At 42.4% G+C, this 22,936-nt stretch overlaps 1 protein-coding gene across 1 annotated transcript in view; it reads right to left on the bottom strand.

Moving 5' to 3' along the window:
- The window catches only part of MYRIP (myosin VIIA and Rab interacting protein), a gene marked incomplete at both ends in the record, with an annotated part of 178,689 nt that overhangs the window by 26,320 nt on the left and 129,433 nt on the right, over positions 1 to 22,936 (bottom strand). Inside the window, one exon of the mRNA XM_079713826.1 lies at positions 8,723 to 8,962. Coding sequence (XP_079569952.1) covers positions 8,723 to 8,962 — 240 coding nt within the window. The remainder of the gene's footprint in view (positions 1 to 8,722; positions 8,963 to 22,936) is intronic.

The raw sequence follows: 22,936 nt of genomic DNA, 5'->3' as shown, positions 1-22,936 counted from the left end.
CCCCTCCCTCTCTCACTTCTCCAAGCGCTCTCCCCTTGGCCATGTTGCCCCAGCTACCCTAGCTCTTTAAGCTGTTCCTTGAACTTGTCAAGGTCATTTCCACCTTAAGGCCTTGCATGTTTTTTTCTGCCTGGAAAGCCCTTCCTTTAGATCTTTGCCTCACTTTTCCCTTTGTGTCTTTCGGGTTTCAGTGGAAAACAGAGTTGGTCAGAAAAGTCTGGACCACCATGACTCATACTCCTTCCAACTGCATCCGTGAGCGTCGTGCTGAATCTCCTTAGCACTGATCACTAAGGACCTCTTCCCCTGTATGTGTTTACATACTTATCAGCTGTCGCCCCCAACAGTGGGTAAATTCCACAAGAGCAGGGACCTTTTCTCTTTGGTCCCTACTGTATTACAGCTCTTAGAATAGTTGAACAATTATTTGTAACAAGGATTGAACAAGGATTCAAACTCTAGAACTTGTGCCACTACCTCTCATGGGAAGTCGGCATCTTTTCCTTATTGTCTCCTGTACGTATTGCTGGCCCTGCAAACCTGGGGGAGCCATTCATTCCTTTGTTGGAGAGAACATTAAGGACCTTCCTCTCTTGCCACATCCCTTCCCCCAAAAGAACAAGTGCACATATGTCTCAACACATTTATTAAAAAATGATCTCTTCCCAACCAGGGGTGAGAGGTGGGTGGTAATTATGAGATCAATTGTGAGTTAAATTAAGTATATTCTAGGGCATACTTCTGGACTATTTCATTGCATCCTTTATCAATATCTCACAAATTTAATTACTCTGCCTTTAAAACATGATGTGCTATCTTAATAGATAGGTCCTCTTCATTTCTTTTATTTTTTCTAAGCATTTCTAAGTTATTCTTGACTTTATTTTATCAGGTGATTTTTTGAATCCTTTTGAAAAGTTAAAAAAACTTCTGGTTCAGATTTTGATTTAAATTACAGTAAATGTCTACCCTCATTTTGGAAGAATTCTTCTTTACATTGTTTTTCCTACCAGCAAAACTGGTAGGTTTCTGAGAGATCTGCAGTCTTCTTGTTAAGCTTTAATTTCACATTTTTTTGTTCCTATTATGGTTGGAATTAATTTCCATTTTATCTTCCCACTCCTCCAGTCTGGTTTGAGATTCATCTATAAATTTTAGTTATGAAATGAGGAGTTCTAATGTAAATCCCAGAACCTATTGAGCTGTATTGTGTAATTGTGCCGAATGATATGGATTCATGAATAGACCTGCTACTACTAGACCTTTTCTTTGAATAGAATGAATTTTTATTTTGCATTTATTTGCATTCAAAGTTGCTGTATTCTTTTCTTTTTCTTTTATTGAAGTTGATTTACGATGTTATGCTAGTTTCAGGTGTACAGCAACACGATTCAGTTATATGTACCTATCTATATATTCTTTTCCCTTATAGGTTATTATAAGATGTTGAATATAGTTCCCTGTGCTATACCATAGGTCTTTTATCTATTTTATATATAGTAGTGTGCATAGTTGCTGTATTCTTTTACAGGCTCTTTTTATCTCAAGTAAATGTTTGTGATCTCTGACCTTACCCTGGGGATCCTTTATATTTCTCCACACGTTTTTCTCCCATTCTATGCAATAGCTATTTCAAACCCTCTCCACAATCCTGACACTCAAATTTCACTATCCCCTCACTTTCAGAAGGCAAACTTGCCTTCTAGTTCAGAAAGCTAGAGATGTAACCAAGCAGGACCTTATGGGGCCTTCCCAGGACAGACCACCCCCTGACCCCATGTCCTCTGCCTGCCTCTTGTTTGTAGAAAGACTTTAGCCTCCTAGGCCATCCCCGAGTTCCAAAGAATAAATTTAATAAATTCAGAAGTGAGAAAATGCCGAAACGAAGGAAAACAGTCAAGCAAGACAAAATAGTAATAGTTTAGCCATTAAACAAAGTCAAATACCTTTAGCTCCTCTCAAGGGCTATAAGATAACATTCTGAGCCATATCCTTTGAGCTGTTTTGCAAATACTGAAACCCCTGCAGGTGGAAAACATTAACTGCATGCTGACCACTAGCATGTAGGCAGGCCCCAGACAGGTTGGAACCAGAAGGTTGATGATGTTGACTCCCCATTACCTCACTACCAACCAATCAGAAGAATGCACACAAGCTGATCATGTGCCCTGCAACCCTCTCACTCACCCTATCTTTAAAAACCTTTCCGTGAAAGCCATCAGGGGTTCCGACCTCTTGAGCATTAGCCATCCCCAATCTTGCTTGGTGCCCTGCAACAAACACTATATTTTCTTTCACCACAACCCAGTGTCAGTAGATTGGCTTTACTGTGCCCAGGCGAGCAGACCCAAGTTTGGTTGGGTAACAGAGGAGCGGAGGGGGGGAAGCATAGAACATAAAACAAACTCTCTTCATCTTCCTAAACATCAAATTTACCCACTTACTTGTACCTGGACTATTCTGTCTTTGCCATTCCAATGCCAATGCCCCATCTGTTTTCTGGACCTCATCCCCTCCATTTCCCAAGAGTCCATTATTGTTGGACACTTAGGTTGTTTCAAAGTTTTCCTAGTATAAAAATATAACACTTGATGAACTGCATTGTGATATACCCTTGGCTGCTTGTCCAATTATTCCTTAGGATAAATGATTGAAAGCATATTTGCTGGATCAAAGGGTATGCACACTTTGATTGCTTAGAGTTACCAAGTCACCAGTGTGCTAATATGTGCTACTTTGTGGGTATTAGACTGCCTATTTCCCTGAACTCTTACCAACATTGATTATCGTTCTTTTTAACCATCCAATTTGTTAGGCAAAGTGGCATTTCATTATTTCAATTTGCATTTTTATTGCTTGTCTGAACAAACGATAAACTTTGCCCTGTTCATGGCTGCCTTCCCAGTGCCTCAATGTGCTTTTGCTGAATGGAAAAAATGACTGTGCACACCATATGCCAAGTTCTGGGCTAAGTGTTGTATTGAATACAGCTGAGATACAATTAAAGTTGAATATTTTTTCATATGCTTATTGGTCATTTACATTCTTCTTCTTTTTTTTTTTTTTTTTTTTTTGCGGTACGCGGGCCTCTCACTGTTGTGGCCTCTCCCGTTGCAGAGCACAGGCTCCGGACGCGCAGGCTCAGCAGCCATGGCTCACAGGCCTAGTTGCTCCGCAGCATGTGGGATCTTCCCGAACCGGGGCACGAACCCGTGCCCCCTGCATCGGCAGGCGGACTCTCAGCCACTGCGCCACCAGGGAAGCCCCATTCTTCTTTTTTTGTTTTTGTTTTTGGTGAATTGTCTGCTTATGTAGACTGCCTTTTTATCTATTAGCATTATGAGTATATTAATTCTCGAGGGCTCAGTTCATCTTTTGCCTAGAGAAGAAGATGTTCTGTTGAAGCCCTCGTGATCCAGGAGAGAACCCAGAACTCTCTTCCCAGCCGTGCAGGCCCCTCCCCCAAACACACAGGACACAAGTGTGGGAATGAGTGATGCCAGTGACAATAGGAGTGAAATGAAACCTCACCTGTTCAAGCGCTGTGGATAAGAGCTGTAGCTCTAAGTGGACAGCTAAAGCTTCTCTTTTTTCCTAACGCAGCAGTTAAATAGAAAGTTAGAAGAGGCAACAGGCATAAGGCCTACTGAGATCAGTGTAGCTTGTAAGATATAAGTGGGGACTGAACCTTTAGTGCCAACTCAAGATGGAGACATGCTTCTCAAATAAGATACTACCTGGGTGAAAGACACTGAATCCTCATGTGGATTGTGAGTCATTTTACAAGGGTGAGACACATGTGGACAATACTTGATTTTATGTTAACACTGTGATATCGACAAAAAGTTTTTCACAAGCACATTAAACTGCAGAAACCCACAGCTCTGGGTTTTCTCAGACAACAATCAATCTGTCTGCTTATCCATTGACCAGTACTGTGTTTCTATATGACTTGATGCTAGTAAATGGGGAGCAGCTGTGAGAAGATGCACAAATCTGTCTCTTATTTGAGGAGAAAGACATTTATTACTTTAGGGAAGTCTCAGTACTTTGAGGAGAATTATTCCATGAAACTATGAATATGGGAGTTATCTGCTGGTCTGTGACTCCCTTTTGAAACTAAAACACAATGATTCAGCTACTTGTGATAATTAATAAACAAAGACACTTTGCTTTCAGGACATTGCGTGTACAAATTTGACTATAATGCAAGAATTCACTAATATGAGCCTTCAACAAACACTCATGTTCCAAAAGCTTGACACATAGGACATCTTTTGTCATATAAATAGTGTCATAAATGATACTAATATCAGGAAACAAAAACCTGTTTCATGCCTTACATGTCTAGAACCATGGGATTTTGGAGTGAGCAGGGACCTTGGGGATCACTGCTTTAAGCTTGGGGAGATAGGGTTTTGTGGGAGATTCAGCCCCTGCATGTAGTCTCCAAAGTCAGGCCAGGGGTTCTTGACCTTTCTTTGCGTCCTTCACTCAGGAATGCAGCACCTGCATATCCAGGGGCAGATGGTTCTAGGAACCACTTCAGCCAGGCCTTTCTTCCATAACCATTGGCACAGCCACCTGCCCAGTGGCAGAGGGGAAGCAAGTGCTTATTCCCGGGCTTGAAGGATCCCAAGATTTGGAAGGTTGACCATGAGGTTCAATGGAACCAAGATGACTTCAATTAAAAACATGGCCTTGGGCTTCCCTGGTGGCACAGCGGTTGAGAGTCCGCCTGCTGATGCAGGGGAGGCGGGTTCGTGCCCTGGTCTGGGAAGATCCCACATGCCGCGGAGCGGCTGGGCCCGTGAGCCATGGCCGCTGAGCCTGCATGTCCGGAGCCTGTGCTCCGCAGCGGGAGAGGCCACAACAGTGAGAGGCCCGCGTACCGCAAAAAAAATAAATAAAAACATGGCCTCTAGGAATCCAGGTTTCTGGGCTGGCCCCAAGTTTTACAAGCTGGTTCTTCAGGTAGTTAAAATTCAGATGGCAGTGACCATCCGTGAATCATCATTGGGCCCCCAACACCCAGCCAAAGTGAATCAACTGTAGGGACAAGTCTGCCTACAGCGAAGGGCTGACTCCCATCAAGAAACAGCGTGTTTCTAAAATGGTTCTTCTGCTGCTGGACAAGACTGTGAAGCCCTGATACCTACATGGGTTGTCATACCAAGGACACTGAACTGCCACTGATGTCCCTGTGTCTATGGGAATATGCACATTCCTCTGCTTTGGCTCCCAGAGAGAAGAACCTGTGATAGAGGCAGGAGGGATGGTGAAGTCTGGATAAAACTCTCTCTGTGTAAGGGATCCTCGTGGTCAGGCAGAGGCCATTAACAGCCAGTTAGGCATTTGGATTTCTCCACTGCTTAGTCACAAATACTGCAGTGAATGTTTGTGAACTGGGGGCTCTGCGTGTTTTCCTGTTTGGTTACTGTCTTAGTCTGGTTTCCCCAGAAGCAGACCCTGAGACAGGGATTCGAGTGCATGGAGTTTATTTGGGAAGTGATCCCCGGAACCAGTGGAGGAGGGGGTGGGGCAAGGCAGGGAAGAGAAGGCTGCCTGGGAAGAGAAGGATCCAGCTGGTCCTCACTGTGGGTGCCCAGAGCCAAATCTGCTGGGGAACTCGGGGCATCAGTGGGTAGCACACACTCCGTGGGTCACCACCCCAGTGGAGGCAAAGGAGTGGAGTATTTATACTCTTCACATCAGTCACTGGTTAGGGCTGCTCCTGGGGAGGAGAGTGTTATTCTTTCACTCCCAGCCTGCCTGCTGCACAGGAAGAGGAGCTCCTGCTGTGTTGGGAGTCACCAGACAGATGGACCTTGGGCCAGTGTGCAGTAGCACGGTAAAGAGATAAGGCAAGCACGAACAGCTTCTGGAACAGTTTCTTTAGCCCAGATCCACTCCCCAGTCATGGTGTGTGTGTGTACATGTGTGAGTGCTGGACAAACTAGTTGTGGTCGGATTACAAGGGAAGTCATAGTTACTCTGATCCCGAAGATGGGAACCTGGGAGGTTCTGACGTGATATGTTCCCCATTACATTCTTCAGAGCATGATGAAGCACCGAACGTGGCTACAGACCTCTGGCTTGACACTGCATGTGTGGACGGGACATAGGCACTAAGCTGTTCCCTCAGTGCTAACACAGGGACATTATTTCACGACAGTGAAATTTCTTTTCCTTGAGGTTGTTAAAATTTGCTGGGCTCTGGCTGTGTGCTACCTCTATGCTGCATAATTTAGTCCTCCCAACTCTATAAGGGGGTATGATTATCCCCATTTTACAGACAAGGCCAACATGTGTTTGTCCAGTCAACAATGAAGACCTAGACTGGTTTTTAGGGATCGATATAAAAACAAGCCAGACTTGGGCTTGTCGACATGCTGGGAGCAAGTTCAAGGGCCGCAGGGCAGCTCCAGCTGCTGAGTAGAGAAAGGATTGGAGGGGCCAAGGAGGGCAGCAAGGGGGCAGGGTGTAGGAAGCAGGCAAGAAATGGCCTTAGCTTAGAACCAAAGTCCAAAGTTTGCAAACTGCATGGATGTGTTTCACAGTCAGTCTAATCCTGAAGCCTATCTCTGTACCCTTCTGCTTCTAAATAATCTTCCATAGATGAATGTATATTTCTGTTTTCCTTTAATCAGAGTAGCCGATGCCTGATGGAGAGAGAGATATTGATTACCTCTTTTTGTTTGCTATCTGGGTTTTTACATACACAAGTGATATCTGGTTGACTATTTAATCCATTGATTCATGGTCCGCGGTGGGAAGGACTTAAACTTTGAGAAACTGACACATTTGGGAGTTTGAATAAAAGCAACTCCCCTAATTTCCTGCTCAGCGAGGGCACAGGGCAGGATGGGGGCAGGATGGAAGGCTTGGCCAAACACCCAGGATTTTCCGCCTTTCCCTGTTCACATTCTGCCCAGAAGAGCACAGTATAGACGGATGGTGAGGCCTGTAGGCTGATGAGGGGCGGGTGTGCGTGGCTCATCCCAGCCTGGCATGCTGCTGGTTCAGCATGAACTTTTGGTGCCTTGGGACCACCAGGCAGCAAAGCCAGTAGGATGTGGAGCCACTGTAAGAAATAATGTGATATTCTTCAGTTACCATCTGGCTCTCAGCTCTAGCAGACAAATGTGACTGTAATGGGCCATCGGTTCAAGTAACAGAGAGGATCAGAGCCCATAACCATTGAAGAGGCAATGGGTCAGAGCCCATAACCCAGGGAAGGGCTGCCTGTGAAGGCCAAGATCTGCTCTCCACCCACAGACATACTGGAGGAAAGAGACGTGTGCCATCCCCAGGCAAAGGACCCAGCAGGTTTATGAGTGAGGATTCAATGGTTATGGAGGCCGGGTTGGGAATGAATGCAAGGCAGAGTCTGAGGTGTTGGAAGGTTCAGGGCCTCAGCCATGGAGGACGGTCCCCACTTCCCTTGGGGCCGGCTCTGGACCACCTGTGGTCATTCCTGGGTTGGCCAGGCTCCTGCACAGTACCCCAGTTTGGCTGTTGAGCAGATGAAGGGGGCTCATTCTCCGTGCACGTGGGTTACCAGCAGCCTGTTAGCTTAGAGAGCCTACTCTCAGAATAGGGAAAAAATTGATCCTAAGTACAAAGAAGTTTAGATGTTACCAGGTAAGATCTTATCTGAGTTCCAGAAGAGGCAGCTTGTTGTAAAGGAAAGAGCCTGTGATTTGATGCCAAGCAGGTTTGTGATGCAGCCTCAGCTCTGAAACTTACTAGGAGTGGGCCTTGGGTAAGTACCTTTGTGACTAGACTCAGTTTTCTCATCTGCAACATGGGTCTGTGTCTACCCCAAAGGTTTTATATTAAATGAACTAACGAACATGTGCAAAGCACCAGGCATGTAGGAGACACTGAACAAATGCTAGCTTCTTCCCCTTCCACTGGAGGCAGCAGGGCTATCCTGACCAGGGGGCCAAGTCTAGTGTGAACGTACTTGGTGGAGCTGTAGTGGGAACCCAGGCACGTGCTGGAGGACGGTGGGCAGAAAGGCTGGGATCCCTTTCTGCCAGAAGCAGGGTCTATTTTCTGTGCTTTTCACACAATGTCCCTTGGAACTCGGTGGCCAGCGTGGGGGAAGGAAGGGAGGACGGTGGGACTGAAGATCAGGTGGTTGGAGCTTTGGGGACCCTCAGAGCAGCAGTGCTTTTATCTGTTTAAAGCACTGGGATTCCATATAAGGTTTGTTTGAGAAAGCCTTCTGGCTAAGTCAAACAAGCCAAAATCTGGAAACTGCAGAGATAAATGATCCAGAAGGCCACTTTCAACACAAAGACTTTATACTATGAAATGAAGCGTCATCATTGGCTAAAAGAGGATTGGCTAGATGTTCTCAATCCACAGGAAACATTCCTTCGGGAGAGGGTGGGGCGGGAAATAACACAGCTCTTTACCAATGAGAGAGACCATGGGTACTACGTTATAGACTTGAAATGTAAGGGCTGTCTTGATGAAGAATAGGAGATGAGAGGTCTTGGGAGACTTGCAAGGCCACGCGGTGCTATTTTCCTGATCGATTAACTCAGCGTTAATCAAGCAGAGTTTTCTTGGGCTCTCCCAAGTGCATAGGGATGGGCATTTTAGAGAGTGCTCTTTGGGGTCCCTGCACATCTCTGCACAAATGCAGAACCTCCCCCCACACCCCAGCTGCAGAAACCAAGCCGTCTGCAGGTGGTTTCACAGAGCTTACCTTCTTCAGCTCTTCCTGGACACTCTGGCTGTTGTCTTCAGAGGACAGACTTTCCTTCTGGTTCTCAGACTCTGTCTTGGGCTCGGACTCCTGATCCTCCCCAGAGGAAGTTTCCTTCTCACTCATTTTCATTGACAACTCGTACAGCCTGTTTGTCTGTATCTCTTCTGCAGCGTCTGTGCCGACCTGTGGGTGCCGAGCCTCATTGCAGATGTCAGTCTTTGATAAATCACCGGACACCTAAATGAAAGCCAGAATCATGAGCTGAAGACTCTTCTGCTACAGTCATGTTGCTTGTTGTTCCCAGTAATCCCTGAGTAAAGGACAATCCAGGAGAATGAAGCTCTTACCTGATCTGCTTTCCCTATGGGTGGACTTTTTATTTTTACTTCTTCAAACACACGCATCTTAACACTTTGTTAAAAATTTAGGCAGGTGAGCACCTGTACTCAGAAAAGTGACTTCATTGTTTTTCATTTGCAAAATACTTACCGAGTGCCCACTAGGGTCAACACTGTGCTGGTGCTGAGGATGCAAAGCTGAGCAGACCCCCGCCTGCCCCCTAGTGGAGGAGACACTAAAACCCTGACAAGTGCACAGAAGCAGTGGGTGGGGAGGGAGGCTCTGACAGCCCTCTAAGGGGCACCGGATGGCAGGGCTGGGACTCAGGGAAAGCTTGCTTGTGGAGGTGGTGTTTGAGTGGAGATTCAAAGTGTAGCAGTTACCCAGCTAAAAGGGAGAGAGGAAAGAATGGTATTCTAGGCAAATCGCAGATTTTGAGATGGTGCAAGGTCCTTGCACATACATAAGGAATACTATGTGCCCTTCCCTTGATAATTACACAATTACATCTCCAGCTCCTACTATCTCCGAAGCTCCCTCTATGAGTAGAGCCCTGACCAGGCCTGGGGAAGTCCAGGAAGACATGACATTCCAACTCTCACTCTATTTTTCACCTTATATTAGACAGATATGTATGGAATCTTAGCAAGATAACCCTCAAAGTACCATTAGGATCCACTGGACCCAATATTAGTTTGTGGGTTTTTTTGAATTTTATTTTATTTTATTTTTTATACAGTAGGTTCCTTTTTTTTTTTTTTTTACATCTTTACTGGAGGATAATTGGTATACAACGGTGTGTTAGTTCCTGCTTTATAACAAAGTGAATCAGCTATACATATACACATGTTCCCATATCTCCTCCCTCTTGCATCTCCTCCCACTCTCCCTATCCCACCCCTCTAGGTGGTCACAAAGCACTGAGCTGGTCTCCCTGTGCTTAAAGCAGTTTCTTATTAGTTATCTATTTTATACATATTAGTTTATATATGTCAATCCCAAACTCCCAATTCATCCCACCCCCCACCTCCCGCTTTCCCCGCTTGGTGTTCATACATTTTTTCTCTACATCTGTGTCTCTATTTCTGCCCTGCAAACTGGTTGACCTGTACCATTTTTCTAGATTCCACATATATGCGTTAATATACGATATTTGTTTTTCTCTTTCTGACTTACTTCACTCTGTATGACAGTCTCTGGGTCCACCCACGTCTCTACAAATGACCCAATTTCATTCCTTTTTATGGCTGAGTAATATCCCATTGTATATATGTACCACATCTTCTTTATCCATTCATCTGTCAGTGGGCATTTAGGTTGCTTCCGTGTCCTGGCTATTGGAAATAGAGCTGCAATGAACATTGGGGTGCATGTGTCTTTTTGAATTATGGTTTTCTCAGGGTATATGCCCAGTAGTGGGATTGCTGGGTCATAAGGTAATTCTATTTTTAGTATTTTAAGGATCCTCCATACTGTTCTCCATAGTGGCTGTACCAATTTACATCCCCACAAACAGTGCAAGAGGGTTCCCTTTTCTCCACACCCTCTCCAGCATTTGTTGTTTGTAGATTTTCTGATGATGGCCATTCTAACCAGTGTGAGGTGATACCTCATTGTAGTTTTGATTTGCATTTCTCTAATAATTAGTGATGTTGAGCAGCTTTTCATGTGCTTCTTGGCCATCTGTATGTCTTCTTTGGAGAAATGTCTATTTAGGTCTTCTGCCCATTTTTTGAATGGGCTGCTTGTTGTTTTAATATTGAGCTGCATGAGCTGTTTATATATTTTGGAGATTAATCTTTTGTCCGTTGATTCGTTTGCAAATATTTTCTCCCACTCTAAGGGTTGTCTTGTTTATAGTTTACTCTGCTGTGCAAAAGCTTTGAAGTTTCATTAGGTCCCATTATTTTTTTATTTTTTATTTTTTCCATTAATCCAGGAGGTGGGTTTTTATTTCCATTAATCCAGGAGGTGGGTCAAAAAAGATCTTGCTGTGATTTATGTCAAAGAGTGTTCTTCCTATGTTTTCCTCTAAGAGTTTTATAGTGTCCAGTTACATTTAGGTCTTTAATCCATTTTGAGTTTATTTTTGAGTATGGTGTTAGGGAGTGTTCTAATTTCATTCTTCACATGTAGCTGTCCAGTTTTCCCAGAACCACTTATTGAAGAGACTGTCTTTTCTCCATTATATATCCTCGCCTCCTTTGTCATAGATTAGTTGACCATAGGTGCGTGGGTTTATCTCTGGGCTTTCTATCCTGTTCCATTGATCTATATTTCTGTTTTTGTGCCAGTACCGTATTGTCTTGATTACTGTAGCTTTGTAGTATAGTCTGAAATCAGGGAGTCTGATTCCTCCAGCTCCGTTTTTTTCCCTCAAGATTGTTTTGGCTATTTGGGGTCTTTTGTGTCTCCATACAAATTAAATTTTTTTTGTTCTATTCTGTAAAAAATGCCATTGGTAATTTGATAGGGATTGCATTGAATCTTTAGATTGCTTTGGGTAATACAGTCATTTTCACAATATTGATTCTTCCAATCCAAGAACATGGTATATGTCTCCATCTGTTTGTTTCATCTTTGATTTCTTCCATCAGTGTCTTATAGTTTTCTGAGTAGAGGTCTTTTGCCTCCTTAGGTAGGTTTATTCCTAGGTATTTTATTCTTTTTGATGTGATGGTAAATGGGATTGTTTCCTTAATTTCTCTTTCTGATCTTTCATTGTTAGTGTATAGGGATGCAAGAGATTTCTGTGCATTCATTTTGTATCCTGCAACCTTACCAAATTCATTGATTAGTTCTAATAATTTTCTGGTGGCATCTTTAGGATTCTCTATGTATAGTATCATGTCATCTGCAAACAGTGACACTTTTACTCCTTTTCCAATTTGTATTCTTTTTATTTCGTTTTCTTTTTTGATTGCCATGGCTGGGACGTCCAAAACTATGTTGAATAATAGTGGAAAGAGTGGACATTGTTGTCTTGTTCCTGAAATGCTTTCAGTTTTTCACCATTGAGAATGATGTTTGCTGTGGGTTTGTCATATATTGCCTTTATTATGTCGAGGTAGGTTCCCTCTATGCCCACTTTCTGGACAGTTTTTTTCATAAATGGGTGTTGAATTTTGTCAAAAGCTTTTTCTGTATCTATTGAGATGATCATATGATTTTTATTCTTTAATTTGTTAATTGATTTGCATATATTGAAGAATCGTTGCATCCTTGGGATAAATCCCACTTGATCATGGTGTATGATTCTTTTAATGTGTTGGATTCTTTTTGCTAGTATTTTGTTGAGGATTTTTGCATCTATATTCATCAGTGATATTAGTCTGTAATTTTCTTTTCTTTGTAGTATATTTGTCCGGTTTTGGTATCAGGGTGATGGTGGCCTCGTAGAATGAGTTTCGGAGTTTTCCTTCCTCTGCAATTTTTTGGAAGAGTTTGAGAAGGATGGGTGTTAGCTCTTCTCTAAATGTTTGATAGAATTCACCTGTGAAGTCATCTGGTCCTGGACTTTTGTTTGTTGGAAGATTTTAAATCAGTTTCAAGTTCATTTCTTGTGATTGGTCCGTTCATATTTTCTGTTTCTTCCGGTTCAGTCTTGGAAGGTTATACCTTTCTAAGAATTTGTCCATTTCTTCCAGGTTGTCCATTTTATTGGCATAGAGTTGCTTGTAGTAGTCTCTTATGATGCTTTGTATTTCTGAGGTGTCCTTTGTAACTTCTCCTTTTTCATTTCTAATTTTATTGATTTGAGTCCTCTCTCTCTTTTACTTGATGAGTCTGGCTACAGGTTTATCAATTTTGTTTATCTTCTAAAGAACTAGCTTTTAGTTTTATTGATCTTTGCTATTGTTTTCTTTGTTTCTATTTCATTTATTTCTGCTCTGATCTTTATGATTTCTTTCCTTCTACTAACTTTGGGTTTTGTTTGTTCTTCTTTCTCTAGTTCCTTTAGGTGTAAGGTTAGATTGTTTATTTGAGACTTTACTTGTTTCTTGAGGTAGGATTGTATTGCTATAAACTTCCCTCTTAGAACTGCTTTTGCTACATCCCATAGGTTTAGGATCATTGTGTTTCGTTGTCATTTGTCTCTAGGTATTTTTTAATTTCATCTTTGATTTCTTCAGTGATCTCTGGGTTATTTAGTAATGTATTGTTTAGCCTCCACGTGTTTGTGTTTTTACATTTTTTCCCTGTAATTGATTTCTAATCTCTTAGTGTTGTGGTCAGAAAAGATGCTTTATATGATTTCAATTTTCTTAAATTTACCAAGGCTTGATTTGTGACCCAAGATGTGATCTATCCTGGAGAATGTGTTCACTTGAGAAAAAAGTGTAATCTGCTGTTTTTGGATGGAATGTCCTATTAATATAAATTAAATCTATCTGGTCTACTGTGTCATTTAAAGCTTGTGTTTCCTTATTAATTTTCTGTCTGGATGATCTGTCCATTGGTGCAAGTGAGGTGTTAAAGTCCCCCACTATTATTGTGTTACTGTCAATTTCTTCTTTTATAGCTGTTAGCATTTGCCTTATGTATTGAGGTGCTCCTATGTTGGGTGCATATATATTTATAATTGTTATATCTTCTTCTTGGATTGATCTCTTGATCATTATGTAGTGTCCTTCCTTGTCTCCTGTAACATTCTTTATTTTAAAGTCTATTTATCTGATATGAGTATTGCTACTCCAGCTTTCTTTTGATTTCCATTTGCATGGAATATCTTTTTCCATCCCTTCACTTTCGGTATGTATGTGTCCCTAGGTCTGAAGTGGGTCTCTTGTAGACAGCATATATATGGGTCTTGTGTTTGTATCCATTCAGTGAGCCTGTGTCTTTTGGTTGGAGCATTTAATCCATTCACATTTAAGGTAATTATCGATATGTATGTTCCTATTACCATTTTCTTAACTGTTGTGGATTTGTTTTTGTAGGTCCTTTTCTTCTCTTGTTTTTCCCACTTAGAAAAGTTCCTTTAGCATTTGTTGGAGAGCTGGTTTGGTGGTGCTGAATTCTCTTAGCTTTTGTTTGTCTGTAATGGTTTTGATTTCTCCATCAAATCTGAATGAGATTCTTGCCAGGTGGAGTAAGCTTGGTTGTAGGTTCTTACCTTTCATCACTTTAAATACATCATGCCACTCCCTTCTGGCTTGTAGAGTGTCTGCTGAGAAATCAGCTATTAACCTTATGGGAGTTCCCTTGTATGTTATTTTTCATTTTTCCCTTGTTGCTTTCAATAATTTTTCTTTGTCTTTAATTTTTGTTAATTCGATTACTATGTGTCTTGGCATGTTTCTCTTTGGGTTTATCCTGCTTGGGTCTCTCTTCACTTCCTGGACTTGGGTGGCTATTTCCTTTCCCATGTTAGGGAAGTTTTCAACTATAATCACTTCAAATATTTTCTCTGGTCCCTTCTCTCTCTCTTCTCCTTCTGGGACCCGTATAATGTGAATGTTGGTGCATTTAATGTTGTCCCAGAGGTCTCTTAGGCTGCCTTCATTTCTTTTCATTCTTTTTTCTTTATTCTGTTCCATGGCAGTGAATTCCACCATTCTGTCTTCCAGGTCACTTGTCTGTTCTTCTGCCTCAGTTATTCTGCTATTGACTCCTTCTAGTGTAGTTTTCTTTCAGTTATTGTTCATCTCTGTTTGTTTGTTCTTTAATTCTTCTAGGTCTTTGTTAAACATTTCTTGCATGTTTTCCATGTTTGCCTCCATTGTTTTTCCGAGGTCTTGGATCATCTTCACTATCATTATTCTGAATTTTTTTCCTGGAAGGTTGCCTATCTCCACTTCATTTAGTTGTTTTTCTGGGGTTTTTATCTTGTTCCTTCATCTGTTGCATAGTCCTCTGCCTTTTCATTTTGTCTATCTTTCTGTGAATGTTGTTTTTGTTCCACAGGCTGCAGGATTGTAGTTCTTGCTTCTGTTGTCTGCCCTCTGGTGGATGAGGCTATCTAAGAGGCTTGTGCAAGCTTCCTGATGGGAGGGACTGGTGGTGGGTAGACCTGGGTGTTGCTCTGGTGGGCAGAGCTTAGAAAACTTTAATCTGCTTGTCTGCTGATGGGTGGGGCTGACTTCCCTCCCGTTGGTTGTTTGGCCTGAGGCAACCCAGCCCTGGAGCCTGCAGGCTCTTTGGTGGGGATAATGGCAGACTCCAGGAGGGCTCAAGCCAAGGAGTACTTCCCAGAACTTCCACTGCCAGTGTCCCTGTCCCCGAGGTGAGCCACAGCCTCCCCCCCAGCTCTGCAGGAGACCCTCCAACACTAGCAGGTAGGTCTGGTTCATTCTCCCCTGGGGTCACTACTCCTTCCCCCTGGGTTCTGATGCACACACAACTTTGTGTGTGCCCTTCAAGAGTGGAGTCTCTGTTTCCCCCAGTCCTTTCAAAGTCCTGCAATCAAATCCTGCTAGCATTCAAAGTTTGATTCTCTGGGAATTCCTCCTCCTGCTTTCAGACCCCCAGGTTGGGAAGCCTGACGTGGGGCTCAGAACCTTCACTCCAGTGGGAGGACTTCTGTGGTATAATTGTTCTCCAGTTTGTGAGTCACACACGCAGCAGTTATGGGATTTGATTTTATTGTGATTGTGCCCCTCCTACCATCTCTCTGCATCTTCTCCTTTGTCTTTGGATGTGGGGTATCTTTTTTGGTGAGTTCCAGTGTCTTCCTGTAGATAATTGTTCAGCAGTTAGTTGTGATTCTGATGCTCTCGCAAGAGGGAGTGAGCACATGTCCTTCTACTCCACCATCCTGAACCAATCTCCCCAGTATTAGTTTTTGAGTTTCCTCTTTAAGTTGTTCTATCTATTTATAATGCTTGATATTTCATGGCTTTTATTCTTTCTTGAAGGACTCCCAACGAACAAAGAGAAAATGTACTAATTTTGTAAATAAAACTCATTCTATTTTGCAATTACTATCTGGGTTCATTGGATGCTTTTATAAATCTAAGATACATGGAGGGATTTCTATGATCTCATTTTCCTTATCTTTTGAAATATTTTGCTGTTTCATCATCCTGGGAATTATCTTTCATCATTACTCATCAAATATTTCCAATTATGCTAAAAAGAGACTAGAATAATAAAACAGAAGAATGGAATTACCTAGAAGGATGATTCAACATCAGAATAAATCATCACCATTTTGAGTCTGCTTTTAGCTCATTGTATATGCTTGAGAATTCAAAATTTTTCATAATGGCAAAGGAATAAAACAGACAGAGAACATTTCACAATTAGATGACTCGGAAGATGAAGTTAAAGAGAAGAGCAGCTCCCCAGACTCTAACGATGATGATGGAATTGATTGTATAAGTAAAATCCCAGACTAAGAATCTTCAGATGACAGTGTCCTAGGTGAATTTTCTCAACCCAAGAATCGATGAGTAAACAACGTATTTATCAGGATAAGAGAAAAGATGGTATTTTCATTCAGTTAGTCATTCAACAAGAAGGGCTTCATCACACATATTTTGCAACAAGAATCTAGACCATCCTGTCTGCTAAAAAGATGTGTGGCAGATTCTTTATGATGTTTGTGCACCAAATTTGTTGATACAGTTTGTAATTGGACAAATGCTAAAGGGAGCTGTCTATATAAAAGTGATTAGAAGACAGATGACAGAAATGAAAAAAAAATCACTGGATTGATAAAAGAAAAAGAGTTCCTTGGAAATGATAATTTTTTTTTCTGGCCCTGAGTAAGAATCATGATGAGGGCCTTGTGAGAGGTGAGTAATGCCCCCATTATGCCTGAGAAGGAGGAGTCCCTTGGTCTGAGGACTTGGGGCAGCTCCATGGGAAGAATGGTCTCTGAGCAGGTTCTTGAGAGGTGAGGAGCATTTTAATATGTAGACATGGGGACAAGCATTCTTGATGAGGAAACAGCAGGATCACTAAGACCCAGGGTGTATGAAACTGCTCAGTATAGTTAGAGGAATAAGGCTCAGAAGTGGAGAGAGTGGGGAACTTGCGGGTATGGAGAAAACAGGCCTGGGTCAGACTGCAGAGGGTTAAGCATCCACCTAAGGAACTGAGCTTTATCTGTCAAATGTCTCCCAGGCTCCTGGGTGGCCCCAAGGGCATCCAGAAGCTGGCTCATGGAAGATCTTTGGTGTGGCTCGAAAGTGAGCACCCAGGGGCTCCCTACAGTGGAAATGAGCTAGCTGCCCTGGGGCTGGACAGCGTGTGGGAAGCGGATGAAAGTGAGAGCCGAGCTGGGGCCTGAGGGAGAGATCCTGGGTTCTGACTGAGCACACAGGAGAGGGAGCCTTAGACACTGGTGGGGGATGCTGGGCGGGTAGCAGGAGGGGGATGACTTAATGAACAGGGGCCCCATCACTGAGAGACCTGCAGGGACCCAGAGGACACTGCTCAGCTCTAAGAGGACGCCAGAAGCCCCCCTCCCCACCCCCAAGACAGCGAAGGTAGGGAAAGTGGAGGGGTTGGACGACTGGTTATTTACTTTAAAAAATACAGTTTTAAACAGATAGTTGATTAAATTGCAAGAGGCTAAATGTTCCTTGGGTTGCCTGGCTTACATTCCCGGCTCTTAAGAATGCGGTGGCTGATGAGGAAATTTAAGGCAGTTATGGAAGATCAAAATGTTGCCTTTTCTTTGCACACTTCCTTTTAGTGTGTGGAACATGGATATTCTGGCTAAATAAAGATGTAAAATTTTAAACACCTGATGACGGAATACTCATTAAGATAAGCTAGTACATTTTCTTAAGCAAGAGACTTATAATCTATTCTCGGTGGTCTGCAAGTTCTTTATACTAATTTTTAAATTTTGGTTTTCATTTCACTGATAACCTAAAAAAAAAAAACACACACATTCTGGATTACCAGGGCAACCACCTTACAGCTGAGTGCTGCCATGGATCGCCATTCCTTTGTTTGCATTTATGCCTCTGGTGGTGCTAAAGATTTCTTACCTTGACAGTATTTAAATTTGAATGCAGCTGTTCTCAAACTAGATATCCTCTGAAAAATTCTTGTGTAATCTGTGAATTTTCAAGATTGAGAAACAAAGAGATGGAAATAAAGGGAGGCAATGGGTATGTGAGAACTGGACAGTTCTCGCAGCTGAGCACAGCCATGTGGGTGAGCACTGCCCTCGGTGAGGCACACAGAACCTCCTTCAAGGGTCTCACTCGTTCCCTCTGTATCCACAAAGACACTGAGGGTGAGTAGGCTGTCCAAGGTCAGGTGGCTAGTGCATGGCTGAGCTGATGATGGCCTGACCCTGAAGGCCAAGCTCTTTGCATTATTCTAAGATGAGGCTAGAAGCTCCAAAGTAAACCATGCTCCTTGGAAGGAGAACAGTTAGCAGAGCCACAGTCTCAGAGGAGTGTCCTTACCTTCAGTCGCCCTAGTGGTCTGTCTTTATAGACCTTGAAATCCTGCCTGCTTTAATTCAAAGCAGTTTTTCTCCTACTCAGCCTTATCATCATCCTCATCAAAATTCTCCGCACATTTGAAGGGAGCAATGTCAATGTGTAAACAACTGCAGTCCTAGCAACACTTTTTCCTAGAGCCTGGCTTTCAACTGCCAGGTCATTTGAGGGGGAGGTGGGAGGCTCTGGGTTTTCTCCATCTTTTTAAAAAGAGCCCTGCTGAAGAATTGCTCTCAGATGTTACATGTCAGCCTTCATTGAATATATCCTGGTGTCCTGGTGGCTCTCCCCAGCCCCTGTGGTGAAAGATACTGAACCTGACCTAAAAAATCAGAATTTCTGAAGCTTGCTTTTAGATATCATTTTAGTCAACTTCAGAGAAAAGCCCCAACAGGTTAACTAACCCTGGAGGCACTGTACGTGACAAATGTACATAGTTTTACTTGCAAATCCCTTGGCATATTTATCCCGAATCCAAGAAGAGCAGAATGAGACTTGGGGCTGGCTGACTCCACTGTTGACCTGTTTCTTCCGAGGACTCGAAAAAGTTCGTCTCTGGTGCCTTAAGATAGAGGTGTGTCCTCTCCCAGTGTATTGCTGTTAACCTAAAACTAGATTTATTCACATGCTGTACTCTGGTGAATAAGGCATTAAAAAAAAAATAACTGGTGTGATAAGAACAGTCATACATATCAAAATATACATCAAATCCTTGGTCAACTTAACAGGGTGGAAATGGGAAGATGGAACCTGGAATTTTATCAAATTTAATATTATAATATTATAATCTTCCTGCCTCAAGAAGAACTCTACCTGGAAGGGTCTGAGTTGGGTCAGTGGAGCTGCACAGAAGGCAGATATGGGGCCCGGATCTTGGGGATGAATTTGATGAAGGAGGTTATGGGAACTTAGCACCTGGGTGTCACCTGGAAGCCTTAATTTTAGCTTTTATAATTACAGGTCAGTTGTCCTGGTGTGAATTCCAAGCTGTTCTCTGAGTCCTTCATATTAAAAAATTGATTTCAAAATAAACAAAACCTTAATCAAATCCGGGTCACATCTCCCTCTCCCAGAACCCAAATCCCTCTGACGGATTGGCTCTGCCCCTAGTCTGTTTTCCCTTTATAATCTCCTATCTGGCAGAATTAACTATGCCATTTGTTGAAACAGCAGCCATTTATTCCCTAGAATTATGGCAATCATATAAAATATCTGGAAAATCATTAACCTGGACTTCTCAGGTCAATATTTACATGAGGAACAGGCATTTAAGACACAGTTATTTTCATACTGACCACAGTTGGCCTATTACTTTGTGGAAAAATCCTTTAGGAAGGGAGCAGCATTAACAGTGGATTTCATCTTTGTTTTTTTCTTTGACTCTGGATTGGCATTGGGTGTAGACTAAGTTACATGATCCTTGGATTTTGATGATGATTCAGAACCTGGACCATAATGCAGGCGTGAGAGTCAGAATCTCAGAAGGGGCAGGAAGAGTCTCCTGAACAATCACATGATGACCTTCAGAGTAGAGGCTGGGGTAGCGGGGCTGAGGGGTGTTCCAGATTCCCTTCTTTTCATTGTAAATGACTTGCTATCTGTTGTGAGTGGACTGGGTTCAAGTCCCTGCCATATAGAGAGCTCAACATTTGCCTCATGGAATGAACATGGTTTTACTGCCAGAAGTAAGTAAAAGCTTTAACTGTCAGGTAGCCCCTCTATTTGATATCTGCCCAAAGTAGGGCTATAAGTTAACTATAGCAAAACAAAAGTCAGTATTTTTGGTGGATGATCCTTAATATCCAACAGAGTCCTGTTTAAAAGTGTAAAGCTCTGAGCGCTTGTGTTTATGCACATTTCTCCCCCGACTGGGGAGAAGACTTAATAATTCATCAGGTTCTCAAAAGGGCCTATGACACAAGAATGTTTAAGAAACACTGTTATACAGCAAATGTCTCATTGTTTTCTAGACCTGTTCTCTGCAACCGGCTTGTCTTAGAGGGCACACCCAGCAATTCTCACCAATAAGGGGAATCACTTGACAGATACTTGACTCAAGATTTTTCTGCTGTCGAGGGGGTATTTGGTCATACTTGCTCTAAACTGTTTGAAGGTTATGATCTGTACTTGCTTAGGCTGCTGTGGAGGTGGGAGTGAGAGGAATGGGGGGACGGGAGCCTTGTCTCAGAGAGGCTCTTTAAGTTTTCATTTAAAGGAAGTTTCCACACCTAAAAAGATATGAAAATCAATGGTGAAGAATTGGGGATGGGGAGGTGGGGACTGTCACCCTTTGGTCTGTGTACTGGAGGAAATTCAAACACCATTTGAGAAGATTTAAGGGCTTACTTGGGAGCGTTCTCTTGACACAGCTCCGAGGTGGGTGGACCCGTCAGGTCCCTCAGTGTTCATGGGCCTGGGGGTGTTGCCATACTACCCCCAGCATGCATGGTCTTGCAGGCACTTGTCAGGTGCATCCCTTTGAATTCAGAGCTGCACAGCACTCATGAGCCAGGGCCTGGGGAAGCAGCCATCCACTCCTCTACAGATCCTACAACTTAATCCTGGAGCAACCTGGACCAGCAGAGGTCAGAGTATTTTGGCCCCTCGTAGACCTGACCCGACTGAGTTGTCCCCAGAGTGATGTATTGGTCCACACTGAGGGACACTGTGAGAAGCAGCCTCCAAAGTGTGTGTTCGTTTGAAGCAGTTTATTGTGGAGGGTGCTGTATTCTGCATTCTCTCCACAAGGACCCATGAGATAAATTTCTCTTGGATCTCAGGTCAAGGAGCAGCATCTTTTTTATTTTATTTTATTTTTATTTTTAAATTTTTAAATTTTATTTTATTTACTTTTTTATACAGCAGGTTCTTATTAGTCATCAATTTTATACACCTCATTGTATACATGTCAATCCCAATTGCCCAATTCATCACACCACCCCCCCACCGCCCCCCACCCCACAGCTTTCCTCCCTTGGTGTCCATACGTTTGTTCTCTACATGTGTGTCTCAATTTCTGCCCTGCAAACCGGCTCATCTGTACCATTTTTCTAGGATCCACATATATGCGTTAATATACGATATTTGTTTTTCTCTTTCTGACTTCCTTCACTATGTATGACAGTCTCCAGATACATCCACGTCTCTACAAATGACCCAATTTTGTTCCTTTTTATGGCTGAGTAATATCCCATTGTATATATGTACCACATCTTCTTTATCCATTCGTCTGTCAGTGGGCATTTAGGTTGCTTCCATGACCTGGCTATTGTAAATAGTGCTGCAATGAACACTGGGGTGCATGTGTCTTTTTGAATTATGTTTTTCTCTGGGTATATGCCCAGTAGTGGGATTGCTGGATCATATGGTAATTCTATTTTTAGTTTTTTAAGGAACCTCCATACTGTTCTCCATAGTGGCTGTATCAATTTACATTTCCACCAACAGTGCAAGAGGGTTCCCTTTTCTCCACACCCTCTCCAGCATTTGCTGTTTGTAGATTTTCTGATAATGCCCATTCGAACTGGTGTGAGGTGATACCTCATTGTAGCTTTGATTTGCATTTCTCTAATAATTAGTGATGTTGAGCAGCTTTTCATGTGCTTCTTGGCCATCTGTATGTCTTCTTTGGAGAAATGTCTATTTAGGTCTTCTGCCCATTTTTGGATTGGGTTGTTTGTTTTTTTAATACTGAGCTGCATGAGCTGTTTGTATATTTTGGAGATTAATCCTTTGTCCATTGATTCGTTTGCAAATATTTTCTCCCATTCTGAGGGTTGTCTTGTCGTCTTGTTTATGGTTTCCTTTGCTGTGCAAAAGCTTTGGAGTTTCATTAGGTCCCATTTGTTTATTTTTGTTTTTATTTCCATTACTCTAGGAGGTAGATCAAAAAGATCTTGCTGTGATTTATGTCCAAGAGTGTTCTTCCTATGTTTTCCTCTAAGAGTTTTATAATGTCTGGTCTTACATTTAGGTCTTTAATCCATTTTGAGTTTATTTTTGTTTATAGTGTTAGGTAGTGTTCTAATCTCATTCTTTTACATGTACATGTCCAGTTTTCCCAGAACCACTTATTGAAGACACTGTCTTTTCTCCATTGTATATCCTTGCCTCCTTTGTCATAGATTAGTTGACCATAGGTGTGTGGGTTTATCTCTGGACTTTCTATCCTGTTTCATTGATCTATGTTTCTGTTTATGTGCCAGTACCATATTGTCTTGATTACTGTAGCTTTATAATATAGTCTGAAATTAGGAAGTCTGATTCCTCCAGCTCCGTTTTTTTCCCCTCAAGACTGCTTTGGCTATTCGGAGTCTTCTGTGTTTCCATACAAATTTTAAGATTTTTTGTTCTAGTTCTGTAAAAAATGCCATTGATAATTTGATAGGGATTGCACTGAATCTGTAGATCGCTTTGGGTAGTATGGTCATTTTCACAATATTGATTCTTCCAATCCAAGAACATG

The sequence above is a fragment of the Hyperoodon ampullatus genome (assembly GCF_949752795.1).
Source record: "Hyperoodon ampullatus genome assembly, chromosome: 10".
Lineage (NCBI taxonomy): Eukaryota > Metazoa > Chordata > Mammalia > Artiodactyla > Ziphiidae > Hyperoodon > Hyperoodon ampullatus.
Note: the sequence above shows the minus strand (reverse complement) of the source record. Positions and strands in the feature narration are given on the sequence as shown.